This window comes from Dinoponera quadriceps, unplaced genomic scaffold, assembly GCF_001313825.1.
Source record: "Dinoponera quadriceps isolate SergipeBrazil2010 unplaced genomic scaffold, ASM131382v1 scaffold6016, whole genome shotgun sequence".
Taxonomy (NCBI): domain Eukaryota; kingdom Metazoa; phylum Arthropoda; class Insecta; order Hymenoptera; family Formicidae; genus Dinoponera; species Dinoponera quadriceps.
In genome coordinates, this window is record NW_014559916.1 from 132,373 (window position 1) to 150,727 (window position 18,355).

An 18,355-nucleotide genomic window follows, 5' to 3' on the forward strand; every position below is an offset into this window, starting at 1 on the left:
CAAGAAAATATCAATCAAATTTGCATAATGTTCAAAAACATACAAAGAAATGATCGATTTTTCACGCTTTGATGTATGATACTTTTGGCTGGGACTATCCATGTTATGCTTGTGAATATATCGTATCCTGATAGACGCGTACGAATGAACACTACTACAGAAATGATCGTGACGTCAGATTTTTCCATATTTTTCTATATTTTTCGAATTTCTACGTATTGATTTATAGATCTTTAAGGTTATTTAACCATTTTATTTTTAAAAAGATTCCTATAAGTAAGAAGCACAAATAGAAATATAACGACACATGCAATATTTGTTAAATCTTTATAAATTTAGCTGTTATATATACTTCATTATCAGAAATTGTGTGTGCATCATATATCAATTTTTAGAAAATTATATGGTCAACGATCTTGTAATTTTTCTATATTTCTAGAAATCTCTTTTATCGTCTTCTCGTTTTTTATTAAAACTGTAAGAGTAATTTTAATAGAATTAAAAACGTGATATCGAAAATTTGATATGTGTAAATAATGCTAACTTTGACTTCATATTTTAGCTTCGGTATGGTCGATCTTTTTCTAATTTTACATGTGTGTAGATCGTGTTTCGATTAATATGCTATTAAAATTTGAAAAGATTCTTAAGAAAATTATTTTATAGACCAATTACCTTAACCTCTCTTTAATATTATTAGACTTAGCCGTTTAAACTTAGGATTTCCTTTTCAATATTTTTTTTATATTTTCCATATTGTAATGTATTCTTAATTTTTTAATAAATTTTACGAATTAAGCGAACTTGGAAAGTAAGAACTTTTCTTTGTTTTACTCGGGGTCCGAAAATTCGTAGCGTCGCCACTAGTCGTGTTAATTTTGAGCAAGCGCGCTTATAAAGCGTAATAAAAAAGGGAAGCTAATTATAGTCATGCGGCCTATGCTGTGGAGAATCAAAAGAGCACGACAACAAAGTGAAAAGTCGACGAGAGGGGAGGAAAGAATAAAAAGAGCTGTAGTCTTTTCGAGTGTCGCATCCGGAATCGTCGTGAGTAAGTTGAGTCTTTCTTCTCATGTCAATACGCGAAACACATTACATTGATTACGTGTTGTAGGAATATAATAAAGTCCGACGCATTATCTCGCAATTTGGAGTCGATCTTTTTTAGCAAAAAGCCGAGAACAATCACACGAAGATTTATCACAATTTTAATTCAACGGCTCAAGTCTTGTCACGTCTCATTATCAAAAATACAATGAATGGTAGGAAGGCCGCAACGCTTTTACCTCGGCGAACTTCAGAACGCATCCGATATCCAATGAGAGAACTCGTCCTCTGAGAATCTCTTCACCAAATGAATAAATTCTCTTATTGGACACGGATGCGTTGAGAAATTCATTGGAAAATCGCAATTGACTGCCCATATCACGCTCCATTTTATGTCCTCCTTTTCGTATCGATACGAATCGCCACGACCGGACGTTTCCCGTCGATTTCCCGGGACGACGGCGCTTCGACAACGAAAGGAATGCACAGCAGCTTTCCTCGAGCGCGTGCTCTTACGCCCCGACGATGCTCGCCTAGCAACACAGTTCGTCGAAGTGCCGAAGTCACGGGAGTGATAACACGAGGAGCGGAGCGGAGCGGGCGCATGTACCACCAGTGCGTATCTCGGGTTATCTGCCTCTTTTTTTCGGCGCTCGCGACTGCGACAGCGTGGAAAGTGTTACGTTAACGAGCGACTGGCCTCGGAGATCAGTCCGCTGGACCATTACGGGTCATCGCGAGACGAGATAAATGCGAGACGAAACTCTTTCTCTCTCTCTCTCTCTCTCTCTATCCGCGAAGCGATACCGACATCGAATTGATGGGCTCTCGAAGCGTCGTTATTTTAATTTCAGCCGAGGAACACAGGCCAAAGACGGGCGAATTTTGCCTCGAATGATAGATAACGCGAGTAAACGAGATAATTCTTCATTTATTCGCGATCGGCGAATGCATCGTCTTTATTTCGCAATACACAATTCATCACGATCGCTTTCGATTGTTATTCAAATGAGGCACGATACGTGTCAAGTATTCGTTTTTTTCGCCGTATGTGTGTGTCTCTCTCGCTTTTCGTCAGGGGTATAATTTCGAAAGACTTCCTCTCTCCCCCCTCTCTCTCTTCCTCTCTCACACCTGGATATTCCACTTTAATCGAAAAGAATGCGACGGACTGTAGAGATCGGAACGACGGTCAATGCCATCTTCCGGACTACGCTATTGCTCCCGTACGCTCGATATATTTCCGTCGTGACCCACTAATACATTTCACGAAGTCCCGTGTCCTTATCGTACCTTAAATCCCAATACCACGAAAAGCCTAGTGCGCAAAAAACTATTATATTGCATGTAATATAAGTGGACATTAAAATGTCTACATTGAGATGTTTACGTCGCCATAGGAACAGTCAGTGGCGGAAAGGTCGCGACACTTTTGCAATCGGTTTCGTAACGAGTCTATATGGAAAAAATCATGTTTTTTTTAATAATAACTCTCGGAAAATAGATTCTCCTATTGGACGCTGGATGCGTTTCAAAGTTCATCGACATGTTGCAATATTTTCGTCACTGACTGTACGATTTGATTCTTGCCCGTATTCTCTTTACACTTCAAGCGATCCATCGATTGCTTCGAAATTTGGTTTTTTTTCAATTTTTCACGCCCTCCTTTTTATCTTTTAAATAAATAATTATTCCAATACTGCTTAGCAAAATCTGACTTGGATCAAGTAAATAATACTACATTCTAATTGCGGTTTTAGCTATTTTAGATATCAAGCCTATCGATCGAGAGAAAAAGGTTTCTCGCCTTTCGTTTTGGCAATGTCAAACCGGTCCGTGCTTTCGAAGGTTTCGAATTGTTCTCTATACATACATAGTGTGACAATAGACAAAGTACATCGGAATCGCACGCGCGCGCACTTCCATATATTCATGAACGGTATAGACGCGTCACGGACAAACGCGCGCATAGGAAAAGTATATTTGCATGTGAACGAAGCGCGGGTCTTCGGGGTCGACCAGTATATCCGACCGCTTCGCCGACCGTATAATAATTAATTTCGTGTTTAGAGCCGCCGCAAAGTGCGTTCTTATATCATTTCCTGAACCAAAACAGCACTCTCATTTTCCTCTACAAATAAAGCGCACTTTTTAGCTATGCTTTGATAATCGTTATCGGGATGAATTTAAAACAAGTAATCGAAGACTATCCGAGTTTAAATTTGAAAAAGATTACCAGTCTTCAAGATTAGTCTTCTGAAAAACATACGAGATATGCGTAATCCTGTCATGTTTCGTTGCACAGGAGACCCGTATATTCGATTCTTTCCTTTTTGTTATTATTAGTCTGTTCTTTATACTGACTTGAACTGGCTGCACTAGTTCAAGAAATGTACGCACACTAAAGCGTGAGAATCATGTGCGTACGCTTCGATGCAAATTTCTCGAAACTAGTGCAGCCAGTCCGGCTGTGAAAAACAGACCGTACGACTATCCAAAATTCAAACGAGAAATGCTCCGGTCTGTTTCTTCGCCGTGTGACCTATAACATCCTAATAAAGAACGAATAGATAATTTCCGAATTCGAGAATGAAATAAAACGCCAGAGTTGCGCGCGTTTTCGCTCCTCTATCTCTTCCACCACGTTCTATTGTGCGGCCAGAGTGCGCGCTAGGAATTTGCCGTCGGAGTTATCGGCGGAGAGCCTGTGGCCCTATTTCGTAAGAGGGAACGACAACGATACACAAACGCGAGAAGCGATAAAATTTTTTTAATTTAGGCCACGACAAAATTACGGGGTCGAGTCGGACGGGGTCGCGGCCGACGATAAGATTACTCTGACGTCGGTTATAAGTGCATTGGTTACGTAAAGTGATACTACGACGAGAGATGTGCTCTTTCTCTCTCTCTTTCTTTCTTTCCAGACGATACCTCATCAATATCCGACGGCGATCGGCTCCATTAAAGATCGACAACAAGATTGCGTAAACGCAATGCAATGCGCGGCAATCGCGCGAATTTACGGTCGCGTTTTTATTAGCGGACTACGAAATAATCGAGGATTTGGAGTTTCAACGACGTAATCCGACGTGAACTCGGACTTTCATGGTTGAAATCTCTCGGCGAGGGTTCTACGGCTCTCCGCCGCCGATCCTGCGTGCGCGCATACGTGCTTAATTATCGGAACGCACGCACGCACGCACGCACGGTGATCCTGCAGGAGAGGAGTGCGTTTAACCTGCTGATCAAGGGGCGTGGTGGCGTCGAGACGCCAGCCGGGCTGTGTATATTACGTGTATTGAGCGACTATATCGAACCTGGAATGAAGCTAGCCACGCTCTCCTTTTGAAGAGAACTACCCGAGCTACTTTCAGCGCGACCAGTTTCAACTTTTAATATTTCCTTCGCGTGTAATATCAAATTCTTCCTGCAGAAATCACACAGGATCTACGGCCGAGTAGATTCATGGTCCGACTTAGAATCATCCGAAGTTTATCTCAAGATGCTGTAAGAGCCGTTCTGTTGGCTCTACAGGTCATCTCGAGATAAACTCAAGGCGACCTTAAATACATCAGAAAAAAGTGCTAGAAGTAAATAATTGTCCCGATGCTCCTTGGCAAATTTTTAACCTTAACGTTAAGTAAATATTTTACTTGGATAATTTACTTCGAAAATTGTTTACTTGGATCAAGTAGATAACCAGGTTTCCACTTAACTGGCTACACCAGCTTGTACTAATTCTCCTTTTTCTTCCACCGAATCTTAACTGTATATCCTTTTTTAAGTCCCATAAGTATATAGTAGTTCAGCGGAAAAGAGCAAACCTCCCGTACACGGAAAAAAGTGCTACATTTAAATAAATAATTGTTCCAATACTGCTTAGCAAATTCTGACGTGGATGAAGTAAATAATACTTAAATAAGTAAACAGTTGCTACTAAGTATTGAATATATCCAGTAAACAAAAAGCATTATTAACATAACGTCATTATAATGTTTTGTAACATGTAATGTTTTCAAATATATAGTTCTTAATGTCATTGTACAATGTCATTGTTAACAATATTTAACCGAAATATTAAACCTAATATTTCTACACGACGATTTTAATATTTAAGGATATTATTCCCTGCAACACAGTTAATTTCACACATGTTCTTGAAACGTATATAATGCATATATAATTATGAAACATTACATACGTTTAAAGAATGTATATGAGACTAACGTATGCTATCTGGGATATGATCAAGTAACAATTTGAAATTATTTATAAAATATTGTCAAAATGTATATAAAATGTTCATAAGATCAATATTTCAAAAGATTGACTTAACGTTCCTCGTTTACAAACAAATAAAAATTTGCCGAAAGAAATATCCGAGTAATCATCTACATGAATCTAGCATTTCTTTTCCTATGGACAAGATCCAGACCACCCCTAGAACTGCGGCTGGAAAATTCCTTCGAAATCGCTGACCCGGTACTAAATACAATCGCCAAGGGCGAATTCGCGAAGTTGGCGGCTCGCGATGAGGCAGCGGCGCGTGCGGCGTTCGATCGGAATATTTCGCGGCTTACACCGCAAAGGTCGTTACAAAGACGCGATTCTTCTAACGCGCGTCCGATGGCACGTAAATGCAGTCATTGCCCCAGAGCCTCAGAGAGCCGCCGCGGCACCTCCGCCACCTGCGCCATTCACACAGGCCGGCTTCGCCCAATCCCCATGCTCGCGTTCGCATCGCCGAAACCGCGAAACGCGTGTACCTTGCCTCCCTCGCCGCCCCCCTTCTCTCGCCGGCGCGCCGCCGCGCGCGACTCCTCGCAACTTCTGCCGGAGAGTCCTATGCGTATCTCGCTTCCCCCCACCCGACGCGCCATCTGGTGGGGGAAAAAACGCGACGCATTCTCGGTGCCGATGGGAGAAATTCGCGGCGGCGACGACGACGACGCGCTGCGGTGGAAGAGAAGAGTACGATATCGGCGGTGGTAGGGGGCGGTGCGGTATGCGTTGCTAGTTGGTAGGCGCGCTATACGCGGCAGCCGGCTTCAGTTCAATTCGATCAGCTGAAGCACGTGTGCGTTGTGAAAGCGTGCTCGTTTCGTCGCCTCACCTCGTTCCTTCTCCTCGTGAAGGCTTTTGCGCCCATCGCGTAGCATCGCACTCGGAAAAGCAACGCACGGAAGGGGAGAAGGGGAGCGACGGGGAAGAAGACGATCCACGCAGTACGTTTGCTCGCGGGGGAAGGATGGTGAAGAAGGAGGAGGAGGATACTCTCGTTTCCTCGCTACACGAGAAGGAGACGCGACCTTTCTATTTTCTCTTCCGACGTTCCTTCGGATTTAAACTGGTCGTCCGGTGCCAAGGCCTCTCTCTCTCTTCTCTGCCTGCTCTTCTCTCTTCGTCGTCCCTCGCTGCCGCCTCTCCTCCTCCTCTCCTCTCTCTCTCGTCTCTTCTCCTCGCCATCTTTCCACCTCCTCGAATCGTACGCCACGCTTCCGGCTGACAGTGCGCTTTTTGGGCCTGCGCCTCGCACGATGGACGTCGCAGTCTCCCCTACTCCTTCGCCTTCATCTCCTCCCTCTCTTGGTGACGCGACGCGATTCTTCGTGAAGCGCGAATTTCCCCGTCGCAAGGAGGGTGGAGTCCGCCGCGGACGTTTCATACGAGATCGCGAGGCGTTTACGATACGACGACGGCAACGACGAGACGCGCGTATCCGGGTGTGCCGGATTCACGGACGGACGGACGGACGGACGTCGGCCATGTCGTCGTTCTTCCTCGAGCGAGCGTGCGAGCGAACGAGCGATCGATCCCTCCGAGAGCGGAATGTGCGCGCAGCTGTTCAACAGCTCCTCGTCGTCGGCATTGGATCAGGTAAACGAAGATCGTCGTCCGGGCGCTTTTTCGCGAACGTCTCGCCGCAGGAATTTGCACGATGTATCTGTCGCCGGCCCGCGTGGCGCGGTAATATTCTCCATTTTCTTTTGGGTTTTAGATATGTGCGATCGAGTGACATTTTTCTTTTCTTTCTTTTGAATTCCTCTCTCTCTCTCTCTCTCTCTCTCACACTCTCTCCTTTTTTTTCTTTTTTCTACTCTCTCTCTCTCTCTCTCTCTCTCTCTTAACGACCAAACTTCCCGAGATGGTTCTCTTGAGAGTTGCACCTCGGAGATTCGCGTGCCGCGGGAATTTTCTTTCATCGGATTGCGCAGACGTATTCACTATTTTCTTTTTCTGTCTTTTATTTTGTTCAAAGGGTTCATTGAGTCTCCCTACAATATTTTTTCTTCATCGCGATCTGCTATTTTATTTATTCACCTGTTTAAATATTTACCGATAGATCTTTAATATAGTATAAATAGAATTACAAAAGTTGAGCGCGATACAGATAATAAAATGCTATTATTGACAATACTAATGATGATGTTAAGATGAGATATTTATATCACGAGATAGAGACAAAAGTATACTTTTAGAGAGTATTTTTTGTTTTTGGGCAATAACAGAAAAAAAATCGTTACCATTTCAAGGATAAGGTTATTCATCCTAATAATAGAATCTTTACTGTTTCTTTCGTTTTTCATATATCTCGATGATATAGAAACCTGAAGCAAGCTAATAATTTAATTTTTGAAAGATTTTTTTTCGTTTTCAACAATAGTTTCATTGGTATTAATTCATTGACGAGTTGGGCTTGAATAGTTTTCAGCTACCCCTTATACATTTCACGCGTGCAAACGACACACCCAATAACGGTGGCGCAGAGTTTAATTAAATTAAACGTACTATAATCAACGGTTCTTCGAAATCATTTCCCTGTTTTATCGTACGACTTCGTCGCATTAAAAAAGTGTTCGCCAGAATCTCACGAGCATATTTTACTCCAAACGAAAATTTTCCATTTCGCATCAGGCCTTTCTTCACGTTGACATCACTGTTATTTAAGAACCGGAAAACAATCGTGAAGTTGTCCTCTATCTCGCCGAAATCTAAGAGAGTGATTCATCCCCGATGCAAAGGGGTAACTTTCGCTTAACATGATTTTGTTCTTTAAGATACGACATGAATGCATCGTGTCGCACAGATCCTGATATTTCCTTCAAGTCCGCTCTTCCCCTGTAAACGAATTTAATTATAAAACAATCTTTGTTTTAGCATTCTTATTTTACACATACTGATATGGAGATACCAGGGCCGTAGCGAGTCCCAATGGCGCCCCCGGCCGAAATATTCTCCGTACCCCGATCTCGACTTACGGTCTATTGCACGAGAGAGCTGCCCGCGCGTCCGAACCGAAATTTTATAATTGTGAGAACCTATGAACAGGAACACACACATTTGGAGGCGAGAAGGTTTCAACACTTTCGATGCATCTTGAAACGACACCCGGTAAAAAAACTTGTCCCCTGAGAATTGCTCGAAAACAAATTTCTCCCGTTGAATATCGGTTGTGTTTCGAAAATGCATCGAAAAAAAGGACAGTATTCAAACTTTCCGAATGTGGACGATCCTTTCAATGTGTTCCAGGTTGCTTTTATCGTCAACCGTAAGATACCGCGTATGAATTCTAGCGCTCTCTCCGCTGTACATAGAGAGCGCCCGGATATAAGAATCGGACGAATTTCCTCGGTGGAGAAAGCCCGGGTAACGGCAGCCCTATTCCGCCGACCAGCCGGCCGGCTGAGTAGACAGACAAAACGGAGGAACCGTCTCTAACTTGGGTCCCACCGAGCGACGCGTCGAACGTGTCGCGTCGTCGCCACGTATAGCGATGCGCGCATGCGCAAGCGAGTAGTCTGGCGCCAGCAGGTGCGGTTAAATATAGCTTATGCAACGGTATCCTCCGTTCGTTCCCTCCGCCCTTCTGTGTTTTTCTGTCACTGTTTCTCTCGCTCATTCTCACTCATTCTCTCGGTCTATCTCTCTCCCTCTCTCCCTCCCTCCCTCGCTCTTGTTCTCTGCTCGTCGCGAGAAATGCGTAAATACGATTAATACGCGTATGCGCTATGTGGAAAATGTTTTTGCAGTCCGGCAACGAAGAGCGACAAGAGCCGATCGTGATGCGTTCGACGCTCTTGAGTACTAAACGAAAACGGGGAAAAAGTATTTTTGAACGCCGACTCTCTTCTGCCGGTGGCTCTAATCGGTGTCGAAATACATTAGGTTGCTTGGGCCGAAATCTCGAATATACAGCCGAAAATCTCGAATCGCTTCGAGAGTAGATTCAGAGCGGCTTGAAGACAGGCTCGCGTTCACTTCGAGCGACGGCCGCGATCGCGGATTTGTCCGAGGGATCTTAATACACGCCACTTGTGCGACGCGATACGTGTTGTCGATCGGCCGGCCGTTCGCGATCGATTTGCATTTGCGACATGATGTCGCGTTTCATAATGAGTTGCTGACCAACTCGGATCAACAGCATCCATCTTGTTTCTCTCGCATTTCTGCAAGGAATTGAAGGTCTCTCTCTCTCTCTCTCTCTCTCGCGGACTCGATCGAGTCGCGATATATATAGAGTGTCCCGACAACTTCACTCGATACCTTCCGAGCTCTTCGCGCGAAAGAGAGAGAAGAGAGAGAGGATATATTTTCTATAAGATATTATTGTCGACTCTGCTTCGTAGAAATTCCACACAAACGTGCGAATTGTATTTCTCGCAGAGTTGTTTCGCTGCTGATGCGACGTCTCTCGTCGATATTACGCGCTCGAGAACAATCTAGACGATTGAAAACACTTGAAAATATTCCAACAACAAAGCAACCGTTGAATATAGCAGAGGGGTGGGGGAGGGGGGCAAAGCGATAGTACAACAAAGTCGAAGCTTGACCATTGGGTCATTTTCATTTTTTTTTCTTCCGGATTTAATGTTAAATAGATTTCAGCCAATGAGAGTGAACAATAGATAATATGGTTTGTTAGGTATTGTTAGCTAAATAATAAATTGTATAATTGGAACATGCACGGAAAAAGAAGTAGCTCCCACAGATTAAAATTAGTTGTCCGTACAACTTAATTTAATTGATTTAGTTCATTCTTTTGGTCTAGTTTTCAGTTTCCACAGCTAAAAACTAAGTCTGGCAACTAAATTTCAGTTGTAATATATTATATGGATAGCTGATTCCTTTTTTCCGTGGAACTAAATTAGAGTCGATGAGACGGTAAATATATGGTCGGTTTTATGCACGGACTACCGAACTGGCGTTTTCTTATCAGGGCCTATACAGTGCGTACGTATAGAACACTCGTATTGAATGTCATAATATCAAAGTATACAAGATGTCACGTTAGCGAGACTGAAAAGCACTATATCAGCAGTTGTTATCTTACGCGGTTTTATCGTTCTGTCGTTACGGGTGTAATATCTATATTATCTGCTATTAATCCGTGCTAATTAATTGAAAATACAATATAAAGATATGTGTGTATGTGGGTGTACGCGTATGCTTGCGCGTGTGTATTCTCATTTTTAGATACGCGCACACGCATTTATTTTTAGAAGCCAGAGAGGCGGAAAAGCGCGCAAATAAAACGTCTACTTTTTGCGTAAAATGATTAATTGTAAATAATAGAACGATATTCTAGTTTTAACTTTTGAGAGAATTTTTTCTTAACAAGGATTTTATTACAATCGAAAATCGTACGAGGTTATTCATCTTTTTTTCTCGCATGTAACATTGTAATCAGGCGTGAAAGAATCACGAATTAATCCGTCTCGTTGAAATCAGATAGCGGTTTTAAAGCAAAATTCTATTTGGCAGCCTGCACGAAATCGATCGGTCGACGTCGATTCCAAGATTATCGGGCCCGATATTTGTTATTGATACAGATTGATTTCGGCTTGTACAAGTGTTTGCTGACGACTCATTGAACGTGAAAAAAAATTCCGAGGCGAACTAATACACAGTGAAACGTTTTTTTTTAGATCGACGCTTTCTACATATTATCTTTGAGTCTACAACGCGGAATTTTCGGCAAACTCAATTTTTTCGCGCAATTACAGTCGAGAAAAACACCAGTGCGTGATTTATAACGTAGAACAGGTTAAATTAAAATACGTAAAATACATAAAGTATACTTACGTAAAATATGTAATTAATTCTGTCCCATCTAGTATGTTTTTATGCGAAGCACGTTTTCATCGTAACTTGCACTTGAAAGAAAAGACCAAGATGGCGAAGTTTGCACGAGATGAAAAACGACGTATCATTCGAGATAAATCAAAGTCGTATGAGTAATCTTCCACGTTTCACGGATTATTAATTTCTCGCCACTCTGTAGATTTCGAAGAAGCTAGTGCGAACGACCAGTTTGGGGCCAGTCGGCTTTCACGAGTATCGCCATGACGACACCTGCATATAAATGCAGGAACCTTCGTTTTAATATTTTAAACATGGCCGCGGAAGAGGTATAGGTAGGCGGACGAGAAGTATCGAGAAAGCGAGAGAAAGAAGAGGTATGCGACGCCCGGTAACGAGCATCTTTCAATATAAGATGCACGATATACGTGAAGCGAAATACAAAGGAGGAATTATTGCGCGTCGGAAAGTTTGCGAGAAATTTTCCCTCGGCTTCGTAAAGACGATTCTCACGCGCTTCTTCGTAGTTGTGACGGGCCAAGATTAAAGATTCTGAAACTTGCAAGAACGATTTTTTTTTCTCGTAACGTCGATGATATCGAGTTTGTCGTTTCTTTTAATTCCCAAGAAGAAATTACACCGTCGTATCGTTAGAACAAAAGGCTGAGAGAGAGTGAGCGCGAGTAAAGAGAGTAAAAGATTCTAACTCTCCTCCCTCCAGCTGTCTTCTTGCGATCCTCCTGGGGCAGGGGGACCAGAAGCCAGTTTTATGTAACCACCGAGCGGGGTCCGATATTAATACCTGCAATAAATAAACGTCTCTTCCCTGCCGCCCGCTTTTGCCTCCACTCTCCCCTTCCCCCGCCCGCCGAAGAAGCACCTCGCTCTGTACTTCACTCCCTTCCCCCTACGCATTCTCCAACGACCGATTAAATGATTAAATTCTTCTAAATATATTCTCGATTTCTATCGCGTGAATTCATCTGCACAGAAGTAATATTATTTGACGTTATCTAAGTTACATCGATCTCCGTCGATGATCTTAAGAAGCTCTAATCATTAACTCATAATTTATTAACTTTAATAAAAGTTACATTTTTCATTATAGCTGGAAGAAAAAAGGAACTCGCAGAAGGATAACAAAACGTAGAGGTCTTTCTCAAGCGTTTTTCAAGAATTCTTCCAAACATGTGTTCTTCAAGATAACACATGCATCTGGATGGAGTATCTGTTCACATCTTACCGGGCAGCATTAGATTGTGCTCGAATGTTCTAATACTGTCAGGTAAAGATGTCGTCAGGATTCCGAAGACAACGATAATAAACAGAAGATAATAATAAGAAGAGGACGACTATTAGTTGAGCTTACGAAACAAGACGCGATGTGACGAAATGGATACGGTTCTTCAAGGTTCTATTGGGTCATTTGAATTTCCTTAAGAGAGCCTGTAAAAGGGCCCTAAGCCTCTTTCTCTCTCCATGTGGGCAGTTTCTAAAAATAGACTACAAGATAAGCCCGAAAGTCTTTCCTCGACAAGACTCCCAAATGCGTTGGAATTTACTAATACTAAAACATCACAAGTATGCGCGCCATTAAGATTGTTGCTCAACCTCTCATTTTTCTTCGTTAATTTATTCTCTCTTATTTCATCTCGTTACCAATTTCTTCTTGATTTTGTTTTAATCTTATTTAGCTTTCTAATTTTATTAAGTTTATTATATATATACATGTACTTTGGAAAAAAGGTTCAATTCCCATCTTTTTTCAATTATAACATTCAGTTATATTTTAGAATTTATAAATACTTCAAAATAATATAAATTATAATCACATGTTAAATTAATGATTTAGCGATTAAATAACAAAATATGAGGTCGAAAATATCTTTTGATTATATCATAGTAATAAATATCATTTTTGTTAATTGTGCGTGTATGACATATGTATTGATAAAACCTATCTCTTATCAGTAACATGTAGAAAATGGGAAATTATGACAGTTCCATTTGCTTTTGTTGAAAATATCGAACGTGATAATTATAATCCTCGGGATCTGTAGTCCATCTTACCACCATGTATCCCGTGAACACAATAGCCAATAACATTCGGTCTAGACTGTAAGGAAAGAAAAATAAAATTGTAAAAAATTCAATATAATAAGTACTTGATTGAACTGCTGAATTTGTAATCTCCTTGACATCTCCGAGAAACGAATAATGAAAACTACAAATAGAAGGAATATAAAAATAGCGTATAAATAAAAATAATTAATTAAAAATGAACAATATTAATAATAAAGCGATAAACAATTATTATTAATGAGTAAATTATGAGATTGTATTTATGAGAAACAATAAATATATAAAGATTGATTTGTAAAACTTGACCAGGTTTATACAAAACCCATTAATAAATAAAATCCATCGATAGAATTCTAACGGACTTTTAGCATATACTTGAAAAATATTTCATATTCTTTATAAATATAGCAGGTACGTCTCATTTTAAAGGTATTTCTTAGATAACTCCTTAAAGGGCTTTGACTTTCAATTGATGATATAACAGTCAACAAAAACAAAGATGCAAATCACAGGGTGTGATAAGTACACATGTATGTATATAAGACTATATTGACTAAAATACAAAAAGCCCAAAGAAAAATTTTACCTCATAAAAGGATACAGCCACAGAACAATAAGAAATCCAGTGAAGCTAGGATGCCTCATATGATTCATGTATCGTTTCAATTCTGTAGATTTATTATCCAGAGGACTATTTCTCCCAGATATTCTGTAGATCAAGAGTTCAATTCAAATATAAAGGAGACATCAAATATTTTTGTTGCATTGGCACAATGCTCATTGCTTTAGGGTTCCTCTTTAGATCCAAATTCTAACATTTATTTTTATCTGAATGGATTTGAAAACTGTTGAGGTTTGAAATCAAAATGCCTATCACTACCTGTAGAAGACCTGCTTGAGTCCATACAGTTCAGCAATATCCATCATAATACAACCACTGTAAATGTAGCTCCAAGCAAACACATGAAGGCTATTGAAAAGTATTGAAACAGTACTGCTAGAGGTGCTAAAATGCCAGAAATGATAAAATGGAACTTGCTGCCAATTGTTGATTAGGAAATTAACTATGACTGAGTTGCAAGCATTATAAATGCTTCTACTGAGGTGTTCTATGTATAAATTACAGCAAATTTGTTTAAATCGATTGCTGGCCATGAGAGAATGTTGGAGGATAAAAACAGTAAGCAACAACATATCCAGAAAAAGGTTCGAAAAAGCAGCTTGTTCTGTACTGTCATCTGAAATATATAAAAATTATTTTTATTTGTAGTTTCATAAGGACCTTTAATAATGAAAAGTAGCAATTAAATATTAAATATCAACTACAAGATAAATTAGATTTTTAGTAAAAAAGTAGTATAAACAAATTGAATAAATCAATACCTGAATGAATGTGTATATCGTGACTTGATAAGAAATATGTCAGACGACACAAAACATAAGAAGTAAAGAGAAAACTACAAGCGGACACAATAACACTGAGCACGTTCGCGATCATTTCTGGTGAGATCACAGAAATCACAGAAATACGTTAGGTGAGTCCAAATTCGTTGTGTGCGCTTCGCAGTCATGACGAGCCTGAACAAACTCTACAGAAAACGATGACATCTCACAATACATAACAAAGTGGTCTAGTTTCCACCGAAGCTTTTAATCTGTTTTTACTTCGGTGCGCAGCAAATGTAGTGTAATGTTTCCATCGGAAGTAGCGGAGAAAATTATGGCGTTTTCGATTTACTGATTCAACCCGACTCAGACAGCGTTCCGCTAATCGCTGCAGTATTGTAAACTATAGTATACGTAACTTGAACTATAGGTTGCACTATTGTAATGCCTATATCAGACTACGGATTGGAGATTGAGATTAAATTGAAATTAACCAATCAGTGCAAAGTTCTCTGAACTCAAGTTTAGTGAAATTTAGTGAACTTTGCACTGATTGGTCAAATTTCAATTCGAGAGTGCGTTATCATATGTGTAACTACTATGGATGCGTTCCACTTAACGCTTGCAACGATCGAGAATATCATTCTATCCTTGTTTCTCTTAGATATAGTCCAGTGAGAAAAATTCTTTCTCAAAGAATTAAAGCCAGCGGCACACGGTGCTTGTTTTCGCGCTGGATTGCTCGCTGAATAGAAATACTGCATTCTGATCCGTGCATTTCCAAAAATGGATGACAATATATCAATTAAAACGCAGTATTTCTATCCAACATGCAATGCAGCATGAAAACAAGCAACGTGTGCCATTGACTTAAGCCACGTATTGGAGATTAAGATTTAATTGAATTTAATCAATCAGTGTAAAAAGTTCACTAAATTTGAATTTAGTTAACTTTGCACTTGATTAGGCAAATTCAATTCAATCTCAATCCCCAATCCATTGTCTGATACGAACTTCTTCTTCTTCCTCCTTTGTGCCGCTAAGCGTTGGGGTATTTCATTTGTCTCTAAATAGATGCTTTCGCTCCACGTGGGTTATTAGCCCTACGGAAGCTAGCATGGTGCGCACACAGATCGTATACATACATATGGGACCTACAGTTTAACGCCGGTTCCGAACGGCAAAGTTGGAGAGAAGTTTTTTCTTGGCAAGAGATTACTCTTTGGTGGTTTGCCGGGCCACCGAAGAGGAACTACGAACGTGTGAAAATTTTTTGGTTTATGCCGGGGAGCGAACCCGGGACCTCTACTAGCATAGTAGACTAGTGCGCTATCTACCATATCACGCTCGCGCTCCTGATACGAACTTAAGGTTGTTATTTCACGTGTTGTATGACGACGTGATCAGATGTGCCAATTGGCTGTCGGATAGACGGATAGAGAATTTCTAGAGTGTCTAGGATAAATATTAGAGATCCTAGAAATTCTCTATCCAGTAGCCAATCGGCATTTCCGACAATTTCGTCGTATACGTGAAACAGCACCGTCTTCCTTTGCTTTCTAACCATTCGGATAAAAATGCGTGTCTAGAAACGAATGCATGAGATCGAAAATTTCTAGTTATTTTCGATCTAATAATGGCTTGTGCACAAAATGCGGTAACATATGACGCGCGGCGGAAATTCGCGCCAATCATCACGCCGTTTTTTGTTAAGAACTAGAAGTTTATTGGCTACCATGTGAACTACCGCTGCGCGACAAGCGTTGCCGTGTTCTATGAGCAGAAGCCATAAAGCTGCATTCGGAAACACCAAATTGAAGGTAGAGTAGTCTTTAATTAACCAATCATAATAAAGAAATAATTAGACAGTCTTAAGAAGAATTTACATCTTACAGAAAAACAGAAAACAGAGAAGTATCAGTCAATCAGAACTCGCCCTGGTAGTAAGCAGTAAATAAAGCAGAAACTGTTAGCGCAAAATTCTGATTAGCTGCTGTTTTTCTGCTTTCTGCTTTTCTATCAAGGTGTGAATTCTCCCTTAGGCCGGTATTCATACTGCAGGTTCCATTTAAGGCTGCCTCCCCATTCTGCGTAACTTGCGTCAATCAATCAAATTGTTTCAATTATCCAATTACCAATTAACACGACGGATTTGATTGGTTGACGCAAGTTATGCAACATATGAAAGTACCCTTAAATAAAAGATCCAATTATAGGCAAATTCCACTTAATGCTCGCAACGACGCGAGCGTTATTCTATTTTTGTTTTTTGCAGGATGTTAATTAAGTATATGATGATGATGATGATGATTAGTCAATTTTTTAAGGCTTAGAGCTTAAAGCACTTATTGTAAACCGGAACTTACAAATCCGGTTTAAAGGAATCGTGTGAACAATAAACTTGTTTTGATAATTACATTACCAACCTAAAAATATTCAAACGGCTATATTATTTGGTTTTTCTTTATTTTATATGCTCGTGCAATTATATAATTTTATAGAAATAATTTCTGTGATGGATGGATACTAATTAAAACTGCTTCGTATAAACGGACATGAATGTAAAGAAATTATATCTACAGTTGTTATTAAATTGCATTAATGTTGCCGTGTAAACTTTGGCCGGTATTCATACTCAGATTTTATATTTAATTAATGTAAAATCCATTCATCTTCGTAGCCAATAAGATGAGTCGTCAAGACAATGTCTGAAAGATAAACTTAAAATGATCTTGTATATAACAACTGACTATAGCCGATATTCATAGTTGGATCTTATATTTATGATAGTTTTAAGTTTATCTTTAGGTGCTTCGTAACCTATGAAATGAGCCGTAGAGCATCTGAAGGCAAACTTAAAATGATCATGAGTATAAATCTGACTATGAATACCGGCCTATAAATACTGACCTTACAGTTAATAATCGATTGTGGTTGGCCAATTAGCTTACTGTTTCCATCTTACCATATACTTCACGTAGCGTAGAATAGTCTTAAAATTCGCTCCAAGTTGTTTGCTGGATATAAAAGTTACTAGAAATTACTACAAAATTACTGACATTTATATGTGTGCATCCCTATATATATATATGTACTTCTTTCTCTCTTTCTCCCTCCTCTTCGTCTCAATACATATGTATCTAAATCCCGAAACGAAAAACATAGGCAGATGGCTGGGGATCTATGTTGATGATTAATAATCGTCAGTCAAATTGATGGTAGTAGCGACGAAAAAAGCGCAACAGCAGCAGCAGCGGCGACAGCAGCAGGAGTAAGTGCCGAGGAAAACGAAAGCGACAAGTTCATTGGCGCGCGACCAGGATCACTGCGATTGCTAATCGAATTTATTGTTTCGGCATCGTGTATGAGTGAGCGAATAAGCGGGCGAGCGAGCGAGCGAGAGAGAGAGAGAGGGAGAGTGAGAAGTCCATCCGTTCAAGATCGGAGAAATAGTTGAGTCGCGAGAAACATGGCGTTTGTTTCTCCCGTACGACGAGGAAACATCGCTGTCTGCTAGAAATCGCAAGGCAGTTCGGCACATGCCCGTCGGTTATCCATCGGGTGAAGATAACCCACCTACGTAACGAGGGTCGATTTCGTCGCGACATCCCGACGAGAAAGCGTACACCTCGACACTCTGCGACACGGCGCAGCGCTCGTTGAGACGGCGGGATCTTCGACGAGCATGAGGACAGGAACTGTCGGTTATGCGTTCTGAGATGCCGAGGACCTGTTGTGAGACGAGCGACAGTGCGCAACA

The 18,355-nt window shown here is 40.6% G+C and overlaps 1 protein-coding gene and 1 long non-coding RNA gene across 2 annotated transcripts; one reads left to right on the top strand and one right to left on the bottom strand.

Annotated features, from left to right (window-relative positions):
• The first annotated feature begins 6,033 nt into the window (after window positions 1–6,033).
• Window positions 6,034–12,322, top strand: LOC106750558. Its single transcript, XR_001374956.1, has 4 exons — window positions 6,034–6,924; window positions 8,206–8,439; window positions 8,578–8,859; window positions 12,236–12,322. It is a non-coding gene; the product is annotated as an uncharacterized LOC106750558 (long non-coding RNA).
• Window positions 12,323–13,100: 778 nt separating this feature from the next.
• On the bottom strand, window positions 13,101–14,707 carry LOC106750557 (nurim homolog). The gene is made up of 4 exons (XM_014630985.1): window positions 14,593–14,707; window positions 14,090–14,447; window positions 13,796–13,918; window positions 13,101–13,243 (listed from the first exon to the last, which is right to left on the bottom strand). The coding sequence occupies exons 1-4, from the start codon at window positions 14,705–14,707 to the stop codon at window positions 13,120–13,122; spliced, it is 720 nt and encodes a 239-aa protein (XP_014486471.1). The 3' UTR covers window positions 13,101–13,119.
• Between the last annotated feature and the right edge of the window lie 3,648 nt (window positions 14,708–18,355).

Bases quoted from the DNA above. Each gene is read 5' to 3' on its own strand.
- LOC106750557 (XM_014630985.1), bottom strand. From the start codon at position 14,707: ATGATCGCGAACGTGCTCAGTGTTATTGTGTCCGCTTGTAGTTTTCTC. The intron at 13,919-14,089 runs GTAGTGATAGGC...CTTGATCTACAG, and splicing joins CTCAAGCAGGTCTTCTACAG to AATATCTGGGAGAAATAGTC. The intron at 13,244-13,795 runs GTAAAATTTTTC...CTTTCCTTACAG, and splicing joins TGGCTGTATCCTTTTATGAG to TCTAGACCGAATGTTATTGG.